General features: G+C 22.2%; 10 protein-coding genes across 10 annotated transcripts; 3 read left to right on the top strand and 7 right to left on the bottom strand.

The window, feature by feature from the left end:
• Window positions 1–215: 215 nt before the first annotated feature.
• Window positions 216–2,795, bottom strand: PBANKA_0704600 (conserved Plasmodium protein, unknown function; the record flags this gene model as incomplete). The annotated part of the gene is made up of 1 exon (XM_034563946.1): window positions 216–2,795. The coding sequence occupies one exon, from the start codon at window positions 2,793–2,795 to the stop codon at window positions 216–218; it is 2,580 nt and encodes an 859-aa protein (XP_034420792.1).
• Window positions 2,796–3,904: 1,109 nt separating this feature from the next.
• Window positions 3,905–5,368, bottom strand: PBANKA_0704700 (conserved Plasmodium protein, unknown function; the record flags this gene model as incomplete). The annotated part of the gene is made up of 1 exon (XM_034563947.1): window positions 3,905–5,368. One exon carries the CDS (start codon window positions 5,366–5,368, stop codon window positions 3,905–3,907), a length of 1,464 nt encoding a protein of 487 aa, XP_034420793.1.
• Window positions 5,369–7,142: 1,774 nt separating this feature from the next.
• PBANKA_0704800 (conserved protein, unknown function) lies at window positions 7,143–8,303 on the bottom strand (the record flags this gene model as incomplete). The annotated part of the gene is made up of 1 exon (XM_034563948.1): window positions 7,143–8,303. One exon carries the CDS (start codon window positions 8,301–8,303, stop codon window positions 7,143–7,145), a length of 1,161 nt encoding a protein of 386 aa, XP_034420794.1.
• Window positions 8,304–9,372: 1,069 nt separating this feature from the next.
• Window positions 9,373–10,242, top strand: PBANKA_0704900 (crystalloid-specific PH domain-containing protein, putative; the record flags this gene model as incomplete). Its single annotated transcript, XM_034563949.1, has 1 exon — window positions 9,373–10,242. The coding sequence occupies one exon, from the start codon at window positions 9,373–9,375 to the stop codon at window positions 10,240–10,242; it is 870 nt and encodes a 289-aa protein (XP_034420795.1).
• An 838-nt stretch (window positions 10,243–11,080) lies between these two features.
• PBANKA_0705000 (cytochrome c oxidase assembly factor 5, putative) lies at window positions 11,081–11,338 on the top strand (the record flags this gene model as incomplete). The annotated part of the gene is made up of 1 exon (XM_034563950.1): window positions 11,081–11,338. One exon carries the CDS (start codon window positions 11,081–11,083, stop codon window positions 11,336–11,338), a length of 258 nt encoding a protein of 85 aa, XP_034420796.1.
• Window positions 11,339–11,874: 536 nt separating this feature from the next.
• On the bottom strand, window positions 11,875–13,767 carry PBANKA_0705100 (protein KRI1, putative; the record flags this gene model as incomplete). Its single annotated transcript, XM_034563951.1, has 1 exon — window positions 11,875–13,767. The coding sequence occupies one exon, from the start codon at window positions 13,765–13,767 to the stop codon at window positions 11,875–11,877; it is 1,893 nt and encodes a 630-aa protein (XP_034420797.1).
• A 1,089-nt stretch (window positions 13,768–14,856) lies between these two features.
• Window positions 14,857–15,953, bottom strand: PBANKA_0705200 (ATP synthase-associated protein, putative; the record flags this gene model as incomplete). The annotated part of the gene is made up of 5 exons (XM_034563954.1): window positions 14,857–14,878; window positions 15,029–15,083; window positions 15,205–15,360; window positions 15,590–15,676; window positions 15,908–15,953. The coding sequence occupies 5 exons, from the start codon at window positions 15,951–15,953 to the stop codon at window positions 14,857–14,859; spliced, it is 366 nt and encodes a 121-aa protein (XP_034420798.1).
• A 691-nt stretch (window positions 15,954–16,644) lies between these two features.
• PBANKA_0705300 (SAYSvFN domain-containing protein, putative) lies at window positions 16,645–17,100 on the top strand (the record flags this gene model as incomplete). Its single annotated transcript, XM_034563955.1, has 1 exon — window positions 16,645–17,100. One exon carries the CDS (start codon window positions 16,645–16,647, stop codon window positions 17,098–17,100), a length of 456 nt encoding a protein of 151 aa, XP_034420799.1.
• Window positions 17,101–17,515: 415 nt separating this feature from the next.
• On the bottom strand, window positions 17,516–18,335 carry PBANKA_0705400 (translation initiation factor IF-3, putative; the record flags this gene model as incomplete). Its single annotated transcript, XM_034563956.1, has 4 exons — window positions 17,516–17,689; window positions 17,812–17,878; window positions 18,005–18,075; window positions 18,159–18,335. 4 exons carry the CDS (start codon window positions 18,333–18,335, stop codon window positions 17,516–17,518), a joined length of 489 nt encoding a protein of 162 aa, XP_034420800.1.
• Window positions 18,336–18,950: 615 nt separating this feature from the next.
• Window positions 18,951–20,192, bottom strand: PBANKA_0705500 (ankyrin-repeat protein, putative; the record flags this gene model as incomplete). The annotated part of the gene is made up of 6 exons (XM_034563957.1): window positions 18,951–19,073; window positions 19,226–19,324; window positions 19,441–19,548; window positions 19,684–19,779; window positions 19,965–20,023; window positions 20,120–20,192. 6 exons carry the CDS (start codon window positions 20,190–20,192, stop codon window positions 18,951–18,953), a joined length of 558 nt encoding a protein of 185 aa, XP_034420801.1.
• Window positions 20,193–20,466: the final 274 nt, after the last annotated feature.

The raw sequence follows: 20,466 nt of genomic DNA on the forward strand, positions 1-20,466 counted from the left end.
ATGGCAAACAAATATATTAAATTATACACAAAAAAATTGATAAAAATTAAAGCGTTTAGTTGCAACAGGTTGTAAATAAGCACACCTCACAACATTATATATATACGTAGCATGTTTGTAAAAAATATATATACAGTTACTATTCATATTCTGAAATATGAATTTTTTTGTTTTTTAAATATATCCATCCTATTTTCATACATGCTTACATATTTCTAATAAATATCTGTTTGTTTCCTATAATTTTTAACTTGGACATGATCTTTAATTTCACCATTTATGTATACACATCTCCTTAAATTGAGTGAAAAAATCATACAATTTTTATTTTTAAAAATATGTTTAAATGTTTTTAAACAATTATATAAATTCGAAAATTTATCAAAATGCAGGATTATTGTCCTTCCATTATTGTTAATATTTAATGTTTTTTCTTTTAACTTTTTATTTTTATTTTGATAAAAATCAGAAAATGTTTCGAACATTTTTTCTTTTTCTTCAGCAACATCACCATCATTACCATTTATAGGAATTTTCAAATCAATAATATTCTGGTCTTTAAATTTAAAAAAATTTTTCTCTGATATTTCATATATATGCTCATAAATATCAAAATTTGTACTATTGCACATATTATGAATATCATCACTGTTTTCAATTTTTATATCACTATTTCGTAGGAGAAACTCGCATTTTGTTTTTCTCATTTCTTCATTTGTGTTATTTTTTTCGATTTTTTCTTCATTCGTTTTTAATATCCCTGCCAATTTTTTACTCAAATTATTCTTTATGTCCTGAAAACCCATAAATTTGTTGTCATTTTGATCAGATGCACTAACATCATTCAAGGTATAAACAGTGTCTCTTTGCTTATTATTCATATCAATTTTACACACTGATGCATTTAACAAAATATATAAAATATTATATATATGTAAATGAAATGGTAAATGTGTTATTATCATGATATTTTTATTTATACATTTATCAACATATATTAATTTTTTATAACAAAAAATCCCAAAGATTCTTAAAAAATCACTAGTTGCTAAATTTACTGATTCTTTATCATAAAATTCTATTATTGCATAAAGTTGTGTATAATTATTAAAATTGTTATTCACACTATTTGGTGATTGTGCATTTTTATTTCGTTCTGCTTTTTTTTTCTTCTTTTCTTTTTTATTTTCACAATTTAATAAACTATTTTCTGCACCTTTATCATCATTTTTCATATTTAAACTTTTCTTCGCATGCTCTGAAATAGCTTGTTCATTCAATAAATTCAAATCAATTGTTTTAAGTCGGTCATTAAAAAATTCTATATTTTTTATTTCACCACAAAAAGAAAAAGTTTCTTTAAGTTCTTCCCTTAGCAAGTCATAATTTATTATTGGTAAATTATAAGCAATAATAAAATTATTTTCATTAATATTTTTGCCTCCGTAATTATCACTAAACTTAACATCAATATCATATACAATTTTATTATTATAGTTATTCTCATTATTTTTATATTTAGTATTATAATGATTGTCTTTTCGTTTTTTGATGTTGCTGTTTCCGTTTTCCAAATTAGCTAGCTCACTTTCTATTGTCATATTACCTTCGTTATCTTTATAATTACTTATTATTTGGTCATAGTAAAATGTATTATTAATATCTTCTTCCTTTAAAATGTCTGATGATTGAATAAATAAACAAGTTAGTACATCTTTATATTCTTTTGGGCATATTTCATAAAAAGATTCGAAATATTTTATTTTTCTCTGATCTGTTTTTTTTGTTAGCTTATCATAATTTTTAATTATTTTCTTCACCTTTTTAATATCTGAATTTGAAAATTTATCATATATTTCATATAAAAAATTATTATATGCAAAAATATTTCCAAACATTAATAATGATTTGTTTTCACTAACAAATCTTTCTACATCTTCGGTTTTATCCAATTTATTTATTATTATATTATTTTTTATTCCTATTTCTTTATATTCTTTAAAATATTTTTCTTTAATAATATTTTTATCTAATATAGGTGAAACTAATTCATTTATATCGATTTTTTTTTTTTTTTCTACCACTTCCTTTTTTGGTTTTGGGTTTGCTTTTGTCAATACATCATTTTCTGTCTTTTTTGCTTTCTTCTTCTTAACTTTTTCATCAATTATCTTATTTTCATTTGTTTCTGCATTATCCTTTTCAATTATCTTAATTTTCTTTTCCTTTGTAGCTTTCTTTGATTTATTACTATTCTTGTGACTCTTTTTTTCAGCAATTACATCCTCTTCTTTCTCTTTACTATTTTTTTCTTTTACTTTTTTACTTCCGCTTTTTTTCCCCGTTTTTGTATTAGTACAACCTTTGGATTTGTCCAGCACTTTACATTTTATATCCTCCACAATATTAGGGAAAATGTCTTTATCTTCACCATACTTATTTTCCCTACTCTCATTGGCATTAATTGAGTATTTTAATATATTTTCTTTTGGATTCTGATAATTTGTACTCTTTAATTTACTGAGGTTCGTATACCTTCTTGTAAATATTTTTTCCGAATATGTAATATTTTGGCTTTTATCATATTTACAAAGGGTATTATAATAAGTATAGGGGATATTATTATATAATTTAAAATTTTGAAAGTTATTCGAACAAAAAAAAAAATTATTTTTGAATTTATTAACAAAATTTCTGTTCAATTTAACATAATTTATATTGTAAAGACTCTTAAACGAAGACGAATTTCTAACACAAGATAATAAAAACTTATCAAAATTTTTTTTTTTTTTCATTATTTTATTTTTATATAATTCATATTTATATGTATGAAAAAAAAGTCATTTAAGCCCCCTTCCTTATCAAAGAAAAATATATTTATTTTTTCCTTTTACAAGTTTTTTCTTTGGGTTTTGTTTGCCTTCTTTTGTTTCATATACATAGTTGCTACATTTTTAAGAATACGCTTTTTACAAGAAAAGGAAGCCAATTTGGCAAACAGTAATCTTATCTATTATTTATTTATTTATTTATTTTTATTTATTGTACTTTTTACTATTATCCAAATATCAAAAAATATATTGAAGGAGAAGTTTTATACATTTATTGATGTTTTTGTGCAATAAAATTACTGTATTTATCAAAAAAAATTCTATAAAAATCTAACGGCCTTTGCTTTCATTATTCGTCATTTTTTGTGTTATTATGGATATATATAAAATATTGTGTAGTTATGCATATGCATGCTTTATTAATGTTATATTTGTTGCAGAATATTAAATATCATATTTTTATAAATTATTCGTTAAACCATTTTTAAATAAGGATATACATCCAATTTTTTATTTAATACATATAATAAAATTGAAGAAAAAATATATTCTAGACTATTTATTATATATTCCCAAAAGATCAAATATCATTCAAATAATAAACAATCTCTTTCACCTCTTATTATAGCTTTATTAAAATTGCAACTTAAAAATTATGTATATTGTATTATACACAAATCAATTTTTGCTTTGTATATACCATTTTTCTAACGAACTAGCTATTTCTTATTATTATATATCTAAGAATCAATCCCTATTTTAATATGGCATATTTTTAATTTCGAACTTGTAGGTGTGTTAAAATACAGTGTTACGTATATATACATATATATAATTAGTGATAATATAATAGTATAGACTAATGGTACAGGCAATTACGAAACGAAAAAATATATATATATACATATTATCATTGAATAAATAAACAGACGTACATATATCTGTATGTACAGATTTATTTCCATTTCAGAATATATTCATGTAGATATGCAAGCAAAGTTCACATATGCCCATATATGAGCATGTACAACATAAGAACAAAAAGTAAAATAAATCATTAAACACATACCCTCTTAGGCTTCGACTTTTAATTTGCTCAATTTCTTATTACCTAATTTAGCTTCGAAATGCAATCCTGCATTCTCTGCAGAAGTAATAGCTTCAAGTAAATCTTCTTCGTTTTGAGCAGTTCTTAATAAATCTCTTATCTTTTCATCCTTTATAAATTTGTTTACTTTTTTTTTATTAAAAAAATTATGTTTTTTTTTTCTTTTTAATTTTTTATCAATTGATATCATTTGGGAGGAAAGATGATATAAATTGTCTTCCATGTTCCCTACATATTCAGGGAAATAATTTGTCATTACATTGTTGAAATTGTATTTATACAATCCTATTTTGTAGTTATTTTTAATTTTTTTTTCAAAAATACCGTATCCCATTTTATCATTTCCTTTTCTTTGTATAAAACTACCCGAATTGAGAATTCCACCATATACCACACTTGGATCGTTACTGTACCCTCGACTATAATCATTACTCATTATTCTATTATAGTTAATTTCATCATTATGAATTATAGTATTTAAATGATTTATTTTTGAATTTTTTTTCATATAATTTAATTTGTTAAAAGTTGTATTAGATGCTGAGGTAACGTAAAAGTCTGTTAGTTGTGCATTGTCTGTATCGTTGTATATACTAGTTTTTGTTTTCTTTAATCGATCATAAGGACTCATATAATTATAATAATGATTAGTATTATGATTTTTTGTATCATTTTTATATAATAACCTTGCATGCTCATAAATATTTCGTATATTTCCATTTTTGAAATTATTACTTCCATTTTTCAGGAAATCCAATCTTTTTGATCTTCTTCTCATTATTTTTTTATTACTTTTTTCAATATCTATATTTTTTGATGAAGCATTGAAATAATTTGCTGGCAAATTACTTTTTAACAAGTTATTCTTAAATGCTTCGTCTTCATCTTTATATATATATATTTTTTTTTTTTTTTTTTTCGATGATAATTTTTCTATATCTATTTTTTTAGTAATTTTTTGCATCCTTTTTATTAATTCAATACTAACCATAATGGTTTTATTATCTTCATTATTTGTTTGTTTAAGTTCGTTTGACTTATTTTTCTCCAAATTTATATTGGAATTTTCAATATCTGGATGATTAATATCGCCCTCTTTTTTTGTTACATTGTCTTCCTCACAATTTTTTCCTACGCTTTTAGTATTTTTATTTGAGTTAACATTTTCTTCATCTTCAATTTCTGGAAATTGTTTAGCAATTTTTGCCAACTTTAACAACTGAGTTTGCACTATTCTATATTTTTTTCTAATATTTCTTCTTATTTCTTTTATATTATTTTCATATATACAAGATCTATGTGTGTCTGTTTTCATCAAAATATTTTGTTTGTTTTCACTTTCTACTGCCTTTTCTGTTGATATATTATTTTCTATATTTTCAGATTCCACATGTAGTGACAGATCCTCATTCGAAAATATGTTCCACATTTTAAACAAATTATAAATAAATTGGAAATATATATAGGTATTAATACTAATGTGTATGGAAATATACAAAAAATAAATATAAAAAATTTTTATCCTAATATATAACTATTAGGATTATTTTACGTTATCCACAAAACGAAGGCAAGAAATATGTGAAATAACTCCACGCTATAGAACCACAGGGATATATATATTAATCATATATATTACATGCATGTTAATTTTTCTAATACTTACGCCTACTATGTTCTAGTATCTTGTAAGTACAACATTTTTTCAGGTATGCGATATTTACATACACATGATGTCTATCCTATTTTATGTGTTTTATTTTTTTTTTTAAAACGATTTCTATGATCGCTATACACAAAAAAATATACATACATAATAAATGTAATAAAACTATAATAAAACGTATATATAATAAATTTTACTATAAGTGTTTATATATACACACATTTTCAGCGCACATTTTTTTTATTATATTTTTTTTTAGAACTAAGATCAATTAATGTACATACTCCACAGGAGCATTTTTTAGATCATGCACATTTCTGATATAAAATTTTCAAAAAGCACTATTATATTAATCATTATAACTATTTATTCTGGATATTTGTTTTTTTAATATTACTCATTTCATGTTTTATTAAATTTATTATCATGCATATATACACAATTTTTGTATCATATTACAATTGTTAACAAACATAACAACGACATTAATAGGAATAAAAATATAAGGATCACATTTCTTTCTTTTTATTCTCCATTTTTATATCAATAAAAAAATATAGGTATTTTTTTGTAAATATAGAATATATTCTAATATCGTCCTTTTCCCTTAAAAAAAACATGTGTAACTACATTAATCAAGACTTTTATAATTTTTTCTAGTTTTTTAAACTTAAAGTTCATTATATATATATATATATTCATGTTCTATAAATTTATAATATTTTGATAAAATTTCGAAAAATGGATATGCGCCAAAAGTTTTAATTTTATCAATAATAAATTAATAAATTGGTTACATAAGTTATTCAGTATATTTTTAATACCAAAATAGCATAAGCTTATATTATGTTTTTTTATTATTACATTTTTATTTTATTTGTATGTGTAAAATATAGGATCAATGTTATTTTCAATTTTCCCTATTCTCCAATTGTATTACACACCAAATTAGCTGATTTTTCAAAGCATCACATATATTTGTTGCATATATATTTAATTAAAAATTACATGCAAACTTTTGTAAGGTCGTATTAATTTATTATTTCCTAATCCATACTCTTGACATTTCATATATTAAATTATTTGGAAAAAACTTAAGAAACGTACAAAAATAATAATATACTGTTTTAAATAATATGAAAATAAGCACATATATACATTCGTATGAATTATGCTTTAAAAACATAGTGAATGCCAAAGCACATCCATTTATACAAATAAAAATCCAAATAGTTGTAAAACGAATTATATTAATTAGATCAAAATATGTAATGAAAATTATAAAATAATTTACTACTATAATTGATTTGTTGAGTTTTATATTTCTTTAGCTTATCAAATATTTATTTTATATATAAGAGAAATATATACGCATGCATATCCATTGATCAATTACCTTGCTAATATAAAGGACTTTTTACTTTATCATCTTAGATAACATATTTTATATGTGCATACTTCTTTTTAGGGGGTTATCTTTTTCTATTTCTATCAAAAATTACCATTTTATATCTCCTTTGTTTGTTTCTCTTTTGATCTATAAATTATCATCATCATTATCTTCATATTCTTCATTTTGTTCGGTCGCATCATCTTCTTTTAGTATTTCTTTTTTGCTTATTTTTTCTTCATCTTCAGCTTGTTTTTTAATTTTATTTAAATTTATTACACCTCCATTTTCTTTTGCATTTTCCTTTTTTCCATTAACAAAAACTTGAGTACCTTTCTCATCAGGTTTAATATGAATTCTTAGTAAATTATCCTTTTTGATATTTTTATATGATTCATTGTCAACATTATCTAGATTTATTAGAATGCCCTTTATTTTAAAATTTGCACAAAATGATGCTTCAGTCAAGCTATTAACCCATGATAATGTTTTTAATTTGTTATTTGTACAAAAAATTTGATCGACATTTTTATAAACAAAAGAAAAGCATTGTTCAACATTGCCAATGATTTTAATAGGTAATTCTATAATATTTAATAAATAAGTCATTTTTTTTTTTTTTTTATAAAATATAGAAAAACCATTATGATTAATTATTCCTTGAACATTGTCTATAGAATGTTTTAACCCATTCGATGAAGTCACAAATTTTAATTTTCCAGTTTTCGAGATATTACATTTTTTATAATCTTCGTAATTGTTCGATTGGTTTTTATTTATATATTTTTTTAATTCCATTGCTTTATTTTCTAAATAATCAGATTTCTTATTTAAGGAATTTATTTGTTCTAAATTATGTTCTAACATATTTTTAGTTATTTCATCATCATCTTGGTAATTATCATTAGTTTTGTCTTTTCGATTTTTTAAATTATTTAATGCACGATTATATGACTCTTTTATTTTTTTTGCAAGTTTTCTTTTGTTTTTGGATTGTTGTAATAGTGATTTTACTTCATCTTCTAGTGATGCATCATATTCATTTTGTATTAAGCTATCATATTCATCATTATTCTTATAATAGCTATTGTATCCTTCTATCTTATTTTTAATTACCTTCAAATTACTAGTTATAAAATTACTAACAATATTATGCACGTTACTCTTTATATCATTTGGAGATACTTTATCAAAGCTATATAATTTATGTGTTGCATAAGATACAGGTAAAAAAGATTGGCATATTCCATTTCTTATTAATAGACAAAACAAAAATAATATATATGAAATTTTTATTGAACTTTTCATTTTTCTTCCTTTTCTATCGATAAAAAGAAAAATATAATAAACCAAAATTATTTAATTTATTCAAAAAATATTATTATGTATCAACAATTAGTAATTATTTTTGGAATAGCTATGCATATATGCATATATTTAATAAAAAAAAAAAAGAACAAAAATATTTGAATTTGTTAAAGTGTAACACTTATGTGTTAGTTTTACATTAGTATAATAATAAGTGTAGTTTCTACATATATATATATATATATATATATATATATTTTAGTTGAGCATATAACACTCCTTACTTTATAGCAACGAACAAAAATTAACGTACCCAAAATGAAATTCAACTTCAACAAATATATTGACAATATAGATTAATATTTTAATTAACAAAACAAAAAAATATAGAAAAACTATAAACAAACACGTGATTATTTTTTTATATCAAAATTCAAAAATTGAAATAATTTTATTATTTCCATGGCTAGCTGGATGTTGTTTTTTTTATCCTATTCCCTTATAATTTTTTTAGTTGTGTGCAAGTGTGTATATAACTCTTTGTGCTTCTAAGAATAAATGCATACATATGTGAATTCCCATTATTATATACCCCTGTAAATACACAAATTTTTCATTGAATAAGCCATTTTACATTCTTATTTATGTATATTATAAATGCGCATGGTACTTATTGATTTTTTTAATGCGTTCATACTTTTATTCACATATATTCCTTTTCCCAAATACCTTGAAAAATAAAAATATGAATGCATGCACAAACAAAAGTAGTATATTTTTTATATTACCACAGAAAATGCATAAAACGGTGTGCTTTATTTATTATGTAAAATGTGTAAATAAATAAAATAAAAATGTTATTTTAATTTCCATAAGAGATAAAATAAACGAAAAGTTACTACATATATTTTCCCCTCTATATATAAATTGTTTTTACTTTTCAACTTCATTTTTTTTGTGATATATAATATATATTAGTTATTTCTGAAAATTTTCATTTTTTAACAGCAAATCTATATTTTTGTTCCATATTTTGTTATTGTAAATCGTTAAAAAATAAAATATAACAATGAAAATTTTTGTGTCTATTTCCTTTGTTTGTTTAATATCCTTTTGTAAAGGCCATAAAAATTTCTCAAGAAGAAATAACTACTTGCAATATTTGAGATCTCAAACATTTATGCAAGAAAAATCTAAATTAACAAATTTTAATGGTAATTATTCAGAAGATATAACTGAGTTTGATATACACGAAGACGATGAATATAATAATTTTAAAAATGACAAAAAAAAAGAAAAAGATACATTAAATGACAAAGATATGAAAGAGAATAATAAGTTAGAGTTTAAAAATTTAGAGAAAGAATTAAATACTAATGACGTTAATAATTCTGATAGTATAAATATTATGGGAAGTGGAAAAGAATGCTCAGTTAATGAAAAAGGAGAATTAGACGTTTCAATCAACTCACAAGATATTTTTAATTTAATTAAATATATGGTCGAAATAACATCAAATAGCATAATAATTAAAGATATTAAGAATTCAAATGTTGTTAAAGAATTACCATATGGGAATATTAAACTACCAATCGAAACCATTGAAGAAACACGAGAATGCTGGAGCATTAAATTCAATAAAGAGAAAATTATATTTTGTGAGAAAAACAAACAAAACAGAGATAAGTGGGTTAAAGATATATTAAAAGCTCTATTTTGTTATAATACAAATAATCTAACAATTGAAAATAATCAAAATGTATATAAACAAAAATCCGATATACCAAAGCATTCAACTGTTAATGAACGAATTCAAAATTTAAAAGAAACATTAACTAATGACAAGAACAATTTTGATAAACAAAAAAGCACAAAACATAATAACAATATTGTAATTTCCAATTTAAAAAGCAGTAATCCAAATATTTCTCTTAAATGAATGTATATACATAGTTAAAACGAATAGGGAAAAAATCTCCAAAATGCTAAAAAAATAGTTCGTTTTTCCTGAAATATTTTGTTATTTCATCATTTTTCGGTTCATTTTATATTTTAGTTAGTATACATATATTTGTGTGTCATATTGTAACTATTTTATATTGCTATACTTTTTTACATTGCATTTTTTAATTAAAATAACATATAATCATTACGGTCAATTTTCAGTTTGTCATTTAATTAAGTTAAAAATAATTTAATTTATAAAAAAAAAAATATAGAACTATATCTTGATATGCGTAATATATATTTTTTAAAATGAAATATATATTTTATTGAAATATAATAAATGAAAAAGTTAATAGAAAAATTTTCCTCTTTCATTATTTTGAAAAATATGTAGAGATAGTTTTATACTTTATATGCCAATAATAGCTCGCCAAATATTACATACAGACATATATATACGGATGTATGTATGGCCTTTATCATTTTATTTCCAATAGCCTTTTATTTTAATGGGAAATTATGCTATGTAATTATTCCCCTCATATAATTATTTTTATTTATTTAATTTTTTTAAATAATGACAGAAAGGAATACAAACCATAATTATTTTCCTTTTATTTACGTTTGGGATTAGAATAATAATAACAAAAATATTTTAAAGAATTATATATTTTTACATTTCTATATACACACAAATATGTGTATACAATGTGTAATAAGAATAAAATTAAAATTTTGATTCATTCAAATAAAAAATAAATCATTGAAAAAACATATTGTTCATTCTTACCTAAATTTATCCACATATTAGTTAAATTGTTTTTTTGAATATGCTCAACATAAAGTCAGACACCCCTCATAGAAAAGCATCAAATTCATGTAAGCAAATATTAAACGACATGATAACATGTTATCAAAATACGATTTGTTATAAAAAAGGAGATAGAACTTTTGAAGAATGCTTACATAATCATAATTTAGACGAAGTTGATGAAAGTTGTATTATTTTGAGAAAAGCTTATGCTCAATGCCGTCGAAATATGCTGAATGGAAACTACAAAATGATGGGAAATCCATTATCAAGATAATTGGCAATGAGTTTGAAAACAAAAAACCGAAGAAAAAAACAAAGAAAAAAAAAAGAAAAAATATGGGTAAAAGGTGAACAAAATTAAAAAACAAAATTAATTAAAACATAAAACATTGTATATAATATAATAAATATGCCACAAGGGCAAATATGTATATATCCAAATTTTATTTTATTATTTGATTTTAAAAATTAATGGCGAAATTAAGATGAGTCACATAAAACGCCAACGTATATTTACATAAACAGGCAAAACAGCATTTGCAAAATCGAAACATTGCAATTTCACAATTTTGTATACTTCCAATTTTTTTGTTTATTTATTCATTTTTATGTTTGTATTTGTATATATGCTTCCGTTTCGCTCTTCCATTTTCAAGCATTTAAAAAAATAAAAATATGTAATAAGTACATATATTTATTTGATTTTTTATATCTTTAAAAACTTTGTACTATTATAAATTTTAATTTAATCGTTTATATATACTACATATACCCCTTAAATATTTACTTCATTCTTGACTTTTGATCAGATTATTTTTTTTTGTTTTGGTAATATGGAGAGATTTTTTTCATAGGTACTATTTCATCTAATTTAGTATCGTCTGTTTTTAATATAAAATCAGTTGTTAGATTAAATGCTTTGGGTTTTACTTTAATATATTTATATCTTATAGGCATATCATCAATTAAATCTTCATATCCACTCGAATCATTTTCCAAGTATTCTATTTCATGATTTTGTTTTTTCCCCCATTCTTTCGTTTTTCCATTTATGTTATTCTGACTATTTTCATTATTATTATTATTGTCAAATGATAGGATATTGTTATTTTCATAATTCGCAGGGGGTTCACAATATATAGGTACTAATATTTTTTTCAATGTATGTTCATGTTTTCCCTTTTTAAAACATTTTTTACACAAAGTATAATTATCACAAGTATTACATTCGAATACATAACTTAAGGGCATAATTGCATATTGGCATTCATCGCATAAATACCATAAATCACTATCACTATACTCTTGGTGATTTTTATTATTAGCTTTATATTTTTCTAAATTTTTTGAATTATCATTTTTGTTATTCACTACATTATTGCTGTCATTTTTATTAAGTAGCGTGATATTCGTATCTTTGTTATTTTCTTTATTTTTTAATTCTTCTAAAAGCATTTTTCTTTTTAATTCTCTCTTTTTTATTCGTTTTTCTTTTTTTCTATCTCTTTTTTTTTTTTTTTTTTCATTTTCATGTCTTACACTATTATCTATTTTCCTCGGTGCAGAATTTATAATATTCCCATTTTGTTCTTCAAATCGAAAATTATATGTTTTTTCAAATTTTTCAGATTTTTCTAATTCTTCATCATCTATTTCATCTATATCTTCATAAATATTATGAATCTTATCTTCTCTCCATAATTCTTTTAATATATAATCTCTTAAAAACTCTTCATCTTTATTTAAATTATCTTTCCAATATTCTTTTAATAAATTATCACTTTCTTTAATATGGTTTGATGTGCTAAGAAAATTTTCAAAATATTTTTTTTCTTCCAATATTTCATTTTCTGTTTTTTCTTTTATTGTAAAAAAATCACCTTCGTTTTCATCATTATTTTTTGCATGCTCCTCATCAGCAATTTTGCATGCTTCAAGGATTTTTTTTTTTAGTTCATCTTGTTCATCAAAATAACTTTTTCGATTTTTTGAAGAATATGCTTCTTTTTCTTTATTAAGAAGATTTTCTTCTTCATTATCAAAAGCTTGTGATCCTTCCTTTAGTAATATATCTTTGTAAAATTCTGAATAATTTATGCTATTTTTCGTTTCATTTTCATTATTATAATTTTTTTTATTATCACTTCCAATTTCCTCTTCATCTCTTTCCTCTTTTGATACATCATCCTTTGACGTATCCGTGTCAAAATCACTGTCATGAAAAAAACAATCATCTTTTTTATTTAATAAACTAGAATCTTTACTTTTTAATTTAAGTAGCAAATTAGAAAATTTTTTTTTAAATTTCGATGTTAATAATAATCCATCATGGTCTTCGTCACTACTCGAACTGTTTTCAGCACTTGACGAGGACTCTGATTCTTCTATTTTTTCTTTTGTATTTTTATTTTTATCTATATATTTTTTACATTTCTTATTCCCTTTTTCTTCATTAACCATTTCGCCACTTTTAGTAGATCCCGCATTTTTCAAATCATCATATTCCTCTGCGTTCAGATCATTACTGTTATCAGCTCGTTCAAAATTTTTATTTTTTTTATTCTTTTTATTTCCATCATTAGTCCCATTTTTCCTCTTTTTATTCACAATAAAATCTTTTGTTTCCCTGATTTCTTCATTTTCTTCAATACATTTTTCCTTTTCTTTTTCAAAAACAACACTATTTTGTACAATTTCTTTCATTTTGTCCTCTCAAAAAGGGAATATTTATATTACTACTAAATACATATGCGCATAAAGGTAGTTACGTATGTGTATTATGAATTTATTAATTATATTTTATTCACTATCCAATAACAGCATGCTTTTAAATATTGCCTTATTAGTTATATTATTATATATGTGAATGTTTAATTTTATAAAAACATATAGACTATTATATATTATACTATATAGCCTTTATGTTGTTTTTCGTTCGTTATGAACTTAAACCTTAAGGGCACATAAATATGCATTTATTTTTTGGGAATTTTAATACTGAAACATTATATTATCATTTTTTCTAAATTGTATTAATAATATATAATTCACTTCATTATATAATAATTAAAAAAATAGTAGCATCATAATTTTTTACTCTTTATTTTCTATGCTTTTATAAGATATATTATTTTTTACATGAAAAAAATGAAGAATAAGAAGCGAAGAAATATATTATTTATTTTTTTATATTATGCACGCATAAATAGAATACGCATTATATTTTTTTATGAATTTTTTTTATAGTGTCCATTTAAATTTAATCTGTTTGTCATTCTGCTACATTTTTAAATTTAACAAATAAAAAGGAAAACAAAACGAAAGAAGGAAATCGCTTAAGAGTAAAAATATAATAAAATATATTTTAATTTATATTAAACATAAACTATTAAAATAAAATTATGGAAAAAAGGTAGCAACGATAATGAAATAAATATTCTATGATCAGGTACATTTTACATTGTACATATAAATATACATATATATGTTTTTTATCTTTAAATACGTTAAATGGACTACTATTCCATTATATGAGTTTTTTATAAACAAAAAAAAAATAATGGTAAAATAAATATATGTACAATAAAACCATAATTGAGTATCCCAAAATAGCATAGGATATAATAAAATATTAATTGTATATAAAATTAAAAAATAATAAAAATATAAATACATAATATTAAATATTTGAAAATAAATTTATGGTAGCAGAAAAAATTCTGCGAATAGTTACATAAACATTATTCCATGCTTATATTATTTTCTAAATTTCGAATTGTCATTTTTATATAATTATAGTCTATATGCATCATCCCTAAAAATTAATTTAAAAAAAAAAAAATATGCAAACGTATAAAATTATAAAAATTGTCTATACATCCAAATACGCTATAAGATACATGAATGCTCACAAAATTATATCATTCATCATTTCTCATTTATTATTTCTTTTTTTCTATATTACAATGGCTGGAAGGGCATTCTTAAAGCAACTGGATCATAATATTTGCATAAATTTCCTAAATAAAAGATATAAAAATAAATAAGGCCATTTAACAAATAACTATTTAAATAATTTTATGGGGGATAATAAAATTCCCATTTTATATTTCCAAGTCATATTTTGTCTTATATACATACCTATATATTTCATTGATAAGTTGTAACCCGTGTCATTATAAAACAACATTTGTTTTTCCATAAATCTTCTTCGACTTTCATTTGACACATGCATTGTGTCAAAATATGATATTTTAAGATATCTATATAAATAATAGGTTCCATAATAAAACATTCCTGAATACAGAAAACATTGTAAAAAAGATAAACCATAGGAAATACATTTTTTAAAACTTTCAATCATTATGTATATCTTAGTGTCATATTGTGGGGAACACAATTTATATAATAATAACCCCAATACTTATAATCATAAACAGTTGAAAATAATTCCCATAAATAGTTCAAAATGAATCTTAAAAATAAAACCATTATATTTTATAATATCATTATGATAAATCTGTACCTCCACATATTCCAAACAAAATGCTGTGTGTTATGCTAGGGCCTTTAAGACTTGTGAAAACTCCATTACAGCATCTTCCGCAAAAACCTGAAAGAATGCCCATATTTATAATGAATAAAAGGAAATATATATATATATATATATATATAATATATAATATAGAGTGAAATAGTAATATATACCAAACTATCACACACGTACATAAATATATATAAACAATTCCTAAATGAGTTACAAATTTTTAAATTCATATTTGAATTTTTCTTTTGTTTATTAATATCCATTTTTTTCAATGTATAATGAATGATGCTATCTTACCTTTTTTTTTTTTTTTCTCCCCCCCTTCGAGTACCTTATTTTTCATTTTCACGATTTGGAGTTTAGTGTTTTGTAAAAACTTAAAAAATATAGTTAGGCATAATTAAAATTTATTTAGTATTTTTTTCATGAACATATTTTTAAATCAAGCATTCTAACTAAAAATCTGTATATGAACAAGTGTAATAATTTAGCTAAAGTAACAATATCTTAATTTATTCCAGAAAATAAAATTTATAACATTCATACAGTTAATATAAATCTTGAAAAAGTGTAAAATGTCATTAAATGAGCATATACAATTATTTATATATATGCATTCAAATTATGAGTTATTTTTTTATTTCGTGTTTTTATATGTATTTTTTTTGGCAAAGTGTAGGTGAATTAATAAAAAGCAAATAAATTAATTATATTTAAAAAATTAAAATGAAGCATAAGAACAATATAGCAAAATTAATTATGCGCCTTTTAATGAGTTACACCTTTACTATTTATTTTTTACTCACTTTCATTTCAGCTAGCACAAATTATCACAAATATAATTATTTATTTTTATACCTTTAAAATATGCTCTTAAAGAGTTGCAAATGTACAATTATTGTTTCATATAAAGTAGCTAAATAAAGCGAGACAATATATGTAGCATACACGCATAACATTTGTTTTTACCCAAATAACACACAATAAATTGGTTATTACCCAATCATATACAATATCTATGTATATATATTATTATGTCAAAAAAAAAAAAGAATTCAAAAAATAAAAATGCTTCGAAATATTTTGATCCAAAGATTATTACCATCATCTTGCTACTTTCTTGCTATTTTTGTTACCATATATTTGGCGTTGCGTATATAATAATTGTTTTAATTCTTATCATATTTATAAATCTAGATCATAATAAAAATACAAATGGCCAACCCGTAAGTGCTTATTCGATATTTAACAAAGATAAAAAATATTTAATTGGTGACTTACGAATGAATCAAATTGAAAATGAATTGAGGCATACCAAAGCTACTACTAATGATGATAGTGACAACTTTTTAAGATATGACGATATTCAAAGAAACAAAATGCATATAAAAGGATATTCTAAGTATAACAATAAGTTATGTACTTGTGGTTCGAATAAAAAATTTAAGAAATGTTGTGGTCGGATAAAGAATGACTCATCCGGCTATTGACCATTGATATCAAAAAAGGAAAAAGGAAAAAGGAAAGGAAAATTATATACTAAATCACATAAAAATTAATAGCTCGAGGTCTATACAAATTTTTATTTAAAAACATATAAAATATTAAAAACAAACAAAAGTTTTATAAATTATTGTTTTTACAAAAAAATTAGATTACACCGAAAAAATAATATATATAAGGCTGTAAACACCCATTTATTAAAACATTATAATAATTTTTTTTCTATTTATTTCATTGTTATTCCATTCTTGTTTACAATTTTATTACAAAATTATAACTACATGTATTTATATTGTGGTTGTTTTAGTTTCATTACTTTACATATCTAATATGTTCGTTTGTGTCTATCAATGCGTTTGTCTATGTTTTCCCTCTTTTTAGCAAAAATCTTACCTTCCTGATTTAATTTTTTTTTTTTGCTTTTAAGTTAAATAATTGAGAAACTACATTACCACTATGCCGCATTGTTTCTGAATTCCCATAAGGTTTTAATTCTTCAGATATTTTGTTGAAAATTTTTTTTACATTTTCTATATTAGTATATTCTCTTCCTTTTAATGTCAAAATGAATTTTACCTATAACCAGCAATTAATATTCAAAAAAAAATATATATAAGTTTTTTTATACACAATAATTTGATGTATTCGTACTTGGGTGCATATTTTTTTTTGGGGGGTTATTATAAAAATTATATTACCCGATACCTTCCTATCAAAAATTGTTTTGCTGAATTTATTTTTATTAGTAAATCATTAGCCCCAATTCTAAGGACAAACACGCGTAAGTAAAACATATTCATTATATATATTTATTTATAGTTATGTAAAAATTCACACACACACACAAATTGTACACCTATAATGATAAGCATGCTCTATATATATATTTACCTTGGTGTTATTCTTAACTGTTTGACTGTCTTGTTCTCTGATTTCATCTTTAATTGTTTCATTTTTTTTTCCTAAAGAAAAAATTAGATATTATGTTGTAGCTGCTAAAAAAAATAGCTAGTTCGTAATATATATTACTTTTTTTTTATTTTACTTGAATGTATCGCTCATACCCATCAGAGTAGCCTGCTACATCATTCGTATCTTTCAAATAAAAATATTTGGCACAATGTACCTTAGGTATATAAAAACATTTGGCATCATTGTTAAAATTAGTTAAAAAAAACAAAAAACATGTAAAAATCAAAAAGAATAATAACTTACTTAACATTATAAAATGTTAGTAAATAATAATAGTAATATATTTTAATAATCCAAATTTTCTACAAAATATAAATTCATTTTTTTCAATCAATTTGGAAAAGATAATTCTTAAAGATATATTTTAAAAAATTATTACACGAAAAAAAAGAAAGTTATAACTTTTTATATAATCGAAAAAAGTTGTATTTCTTTTGAAAGGAAAATAAAAAAAATGTATATATATAATAAAATGGCAATATATATAAAGTGATCAAAAAATGGTACAATGAAAAGGTAGCAAAATAATACAAAAAAAAAATTAAAGACTTATTAAAGAGAGAACAATAAAAAAAACAGATTAATATATATATATATATATATTATACTAAATAAACTAAGGGTAATATTTTAAATGCAATAGGACAATATTTTTAAGGTTACTATTTTATTTCTTTTTAATTTCATAAAAAAATTTATATTTTTCACGAAGAATTCATAACCATATTTATTTTGCCCGAATAATTGCCATATAAAGAAACAAATAATACATAAAATAAATGTATATGTGTGTATCATAATATTAATAATAGTTATGGAAATTCATGCCTGATAGCCTCGTGTAAAAAATCGTGGAATCTTTTTTCTATTTGCATCGCCTCATACTTACTAATAAATTAAACATGTTAGCATATGTGCTAGAATAACAATCGTATAATTTTTCTTTTTTTTCGTATAAATCTATTAGCTCATAAGAATCCATGCCAAACTAAAAAGACCAAAAAAGAGAAATATAAAAACAAAATAATACCCAAAAGAAAAATTGGATAAATCGGGAAAGTAAATATAGAAAGTGACAATTTAGAAATATATAAGATAAAACCAAAAAAAACAGATAACACTATAGCTTTAAACACTTACATAATCTTTTATATTAGTATCTGCCCCTTTTTTAATTAATAAAAAAAAACATTCATAAAATCCATTTTTAATGGCGATATGTAGGGCCGTATCTCCATCCTGCGTTGTATATATAAAATATACAAAAGATTTATATATAATTAAAATAGCAATATCGAATTTCTTATTTTAAAAGGATTTAATAAAGTTATATTGCCTCATTTTTATTATTTTACATTATTTTTTATATTGATAATATCTTTGATATCATATCTGCAAAGAATTTCGAGGCATGATATGTTGTTGTTTAAGACAATCATATGCAAGCATGTATCCCCATTTCCCTAAAAGTAAAATTGGGTAAAATTAAAAAATAAGGAACATACAAAAAAAAATTAATATTCTCTATCAAAATTATACACATCATAATTACTATACCCAATAACATTTTTTCCATTTTTCTCATTTTTTTCCTTTACATTAATATGCGTATAATCACATCCTTTATTTAATAAAAAATAAAACATATTGGGGTCTTCGTTATGTGAGCATATATGCAGCAAGCTACTATCATTCTGTAAATAAAAACAAAACAATAAATGATGATGCATATTAATGCCCATATACATACAATCGTAAATAGGATTGTCATTTTGGGTGAGCATCAATCATTCTATGACTATATTTTATTAAAATCCATATATAATTTTTCTAATTTCTATAGTTTATTTTATTTTTATTTTTGACTTCAATTTCTTACTGTAAACTTGGTATTTATCCCATTTTTTTTTAGTAATTTTTTCAATCTTTTCAAGTTTCCTACATATAAAGATAAGAAAAGCAAATATACATTATATACTCCATGAAATTCATATAAGCTATATGAAATGCTATGCTTCTTTTTATAATGTATACCCGTGAAAACACACAAGCCTAGATCAGACAACTTATCATAAGCATAATCATTTGTTAACGTCACCGATATCATTGTTTTTTTATAGTTTTTCGCAATTTATATGTATATATATTTTTGTATATATAAATTCGAAAAACAGAAACATAAAAAATATAAAAAAGAGAAAATTAAAATGATGCCTGTATATCATTCTGATATCCTTTAATGCATTAAAAATTATTATTTTCAATATTTTTTATTTTATTTTATTTTTACAAAAATAAAAGGATATTTCTCTGTCTTCTTTTAAATATATATTTTTATGCATATACTCTTTTCACATATTTGGAGAAAACGAATGTGAATC

This window comes from Plasmodium berghei, assembly GCF_900002375.2.
Source record: "Plasmodium berghei ANKA genome assembly, chromosome: 7".
Lineage (NCBI taxonomy): Eukaryota > Apicomplexa > Aconoidasida > Haemosporida > Plasmodiidae > Plasmodium > Plasmodium berghei.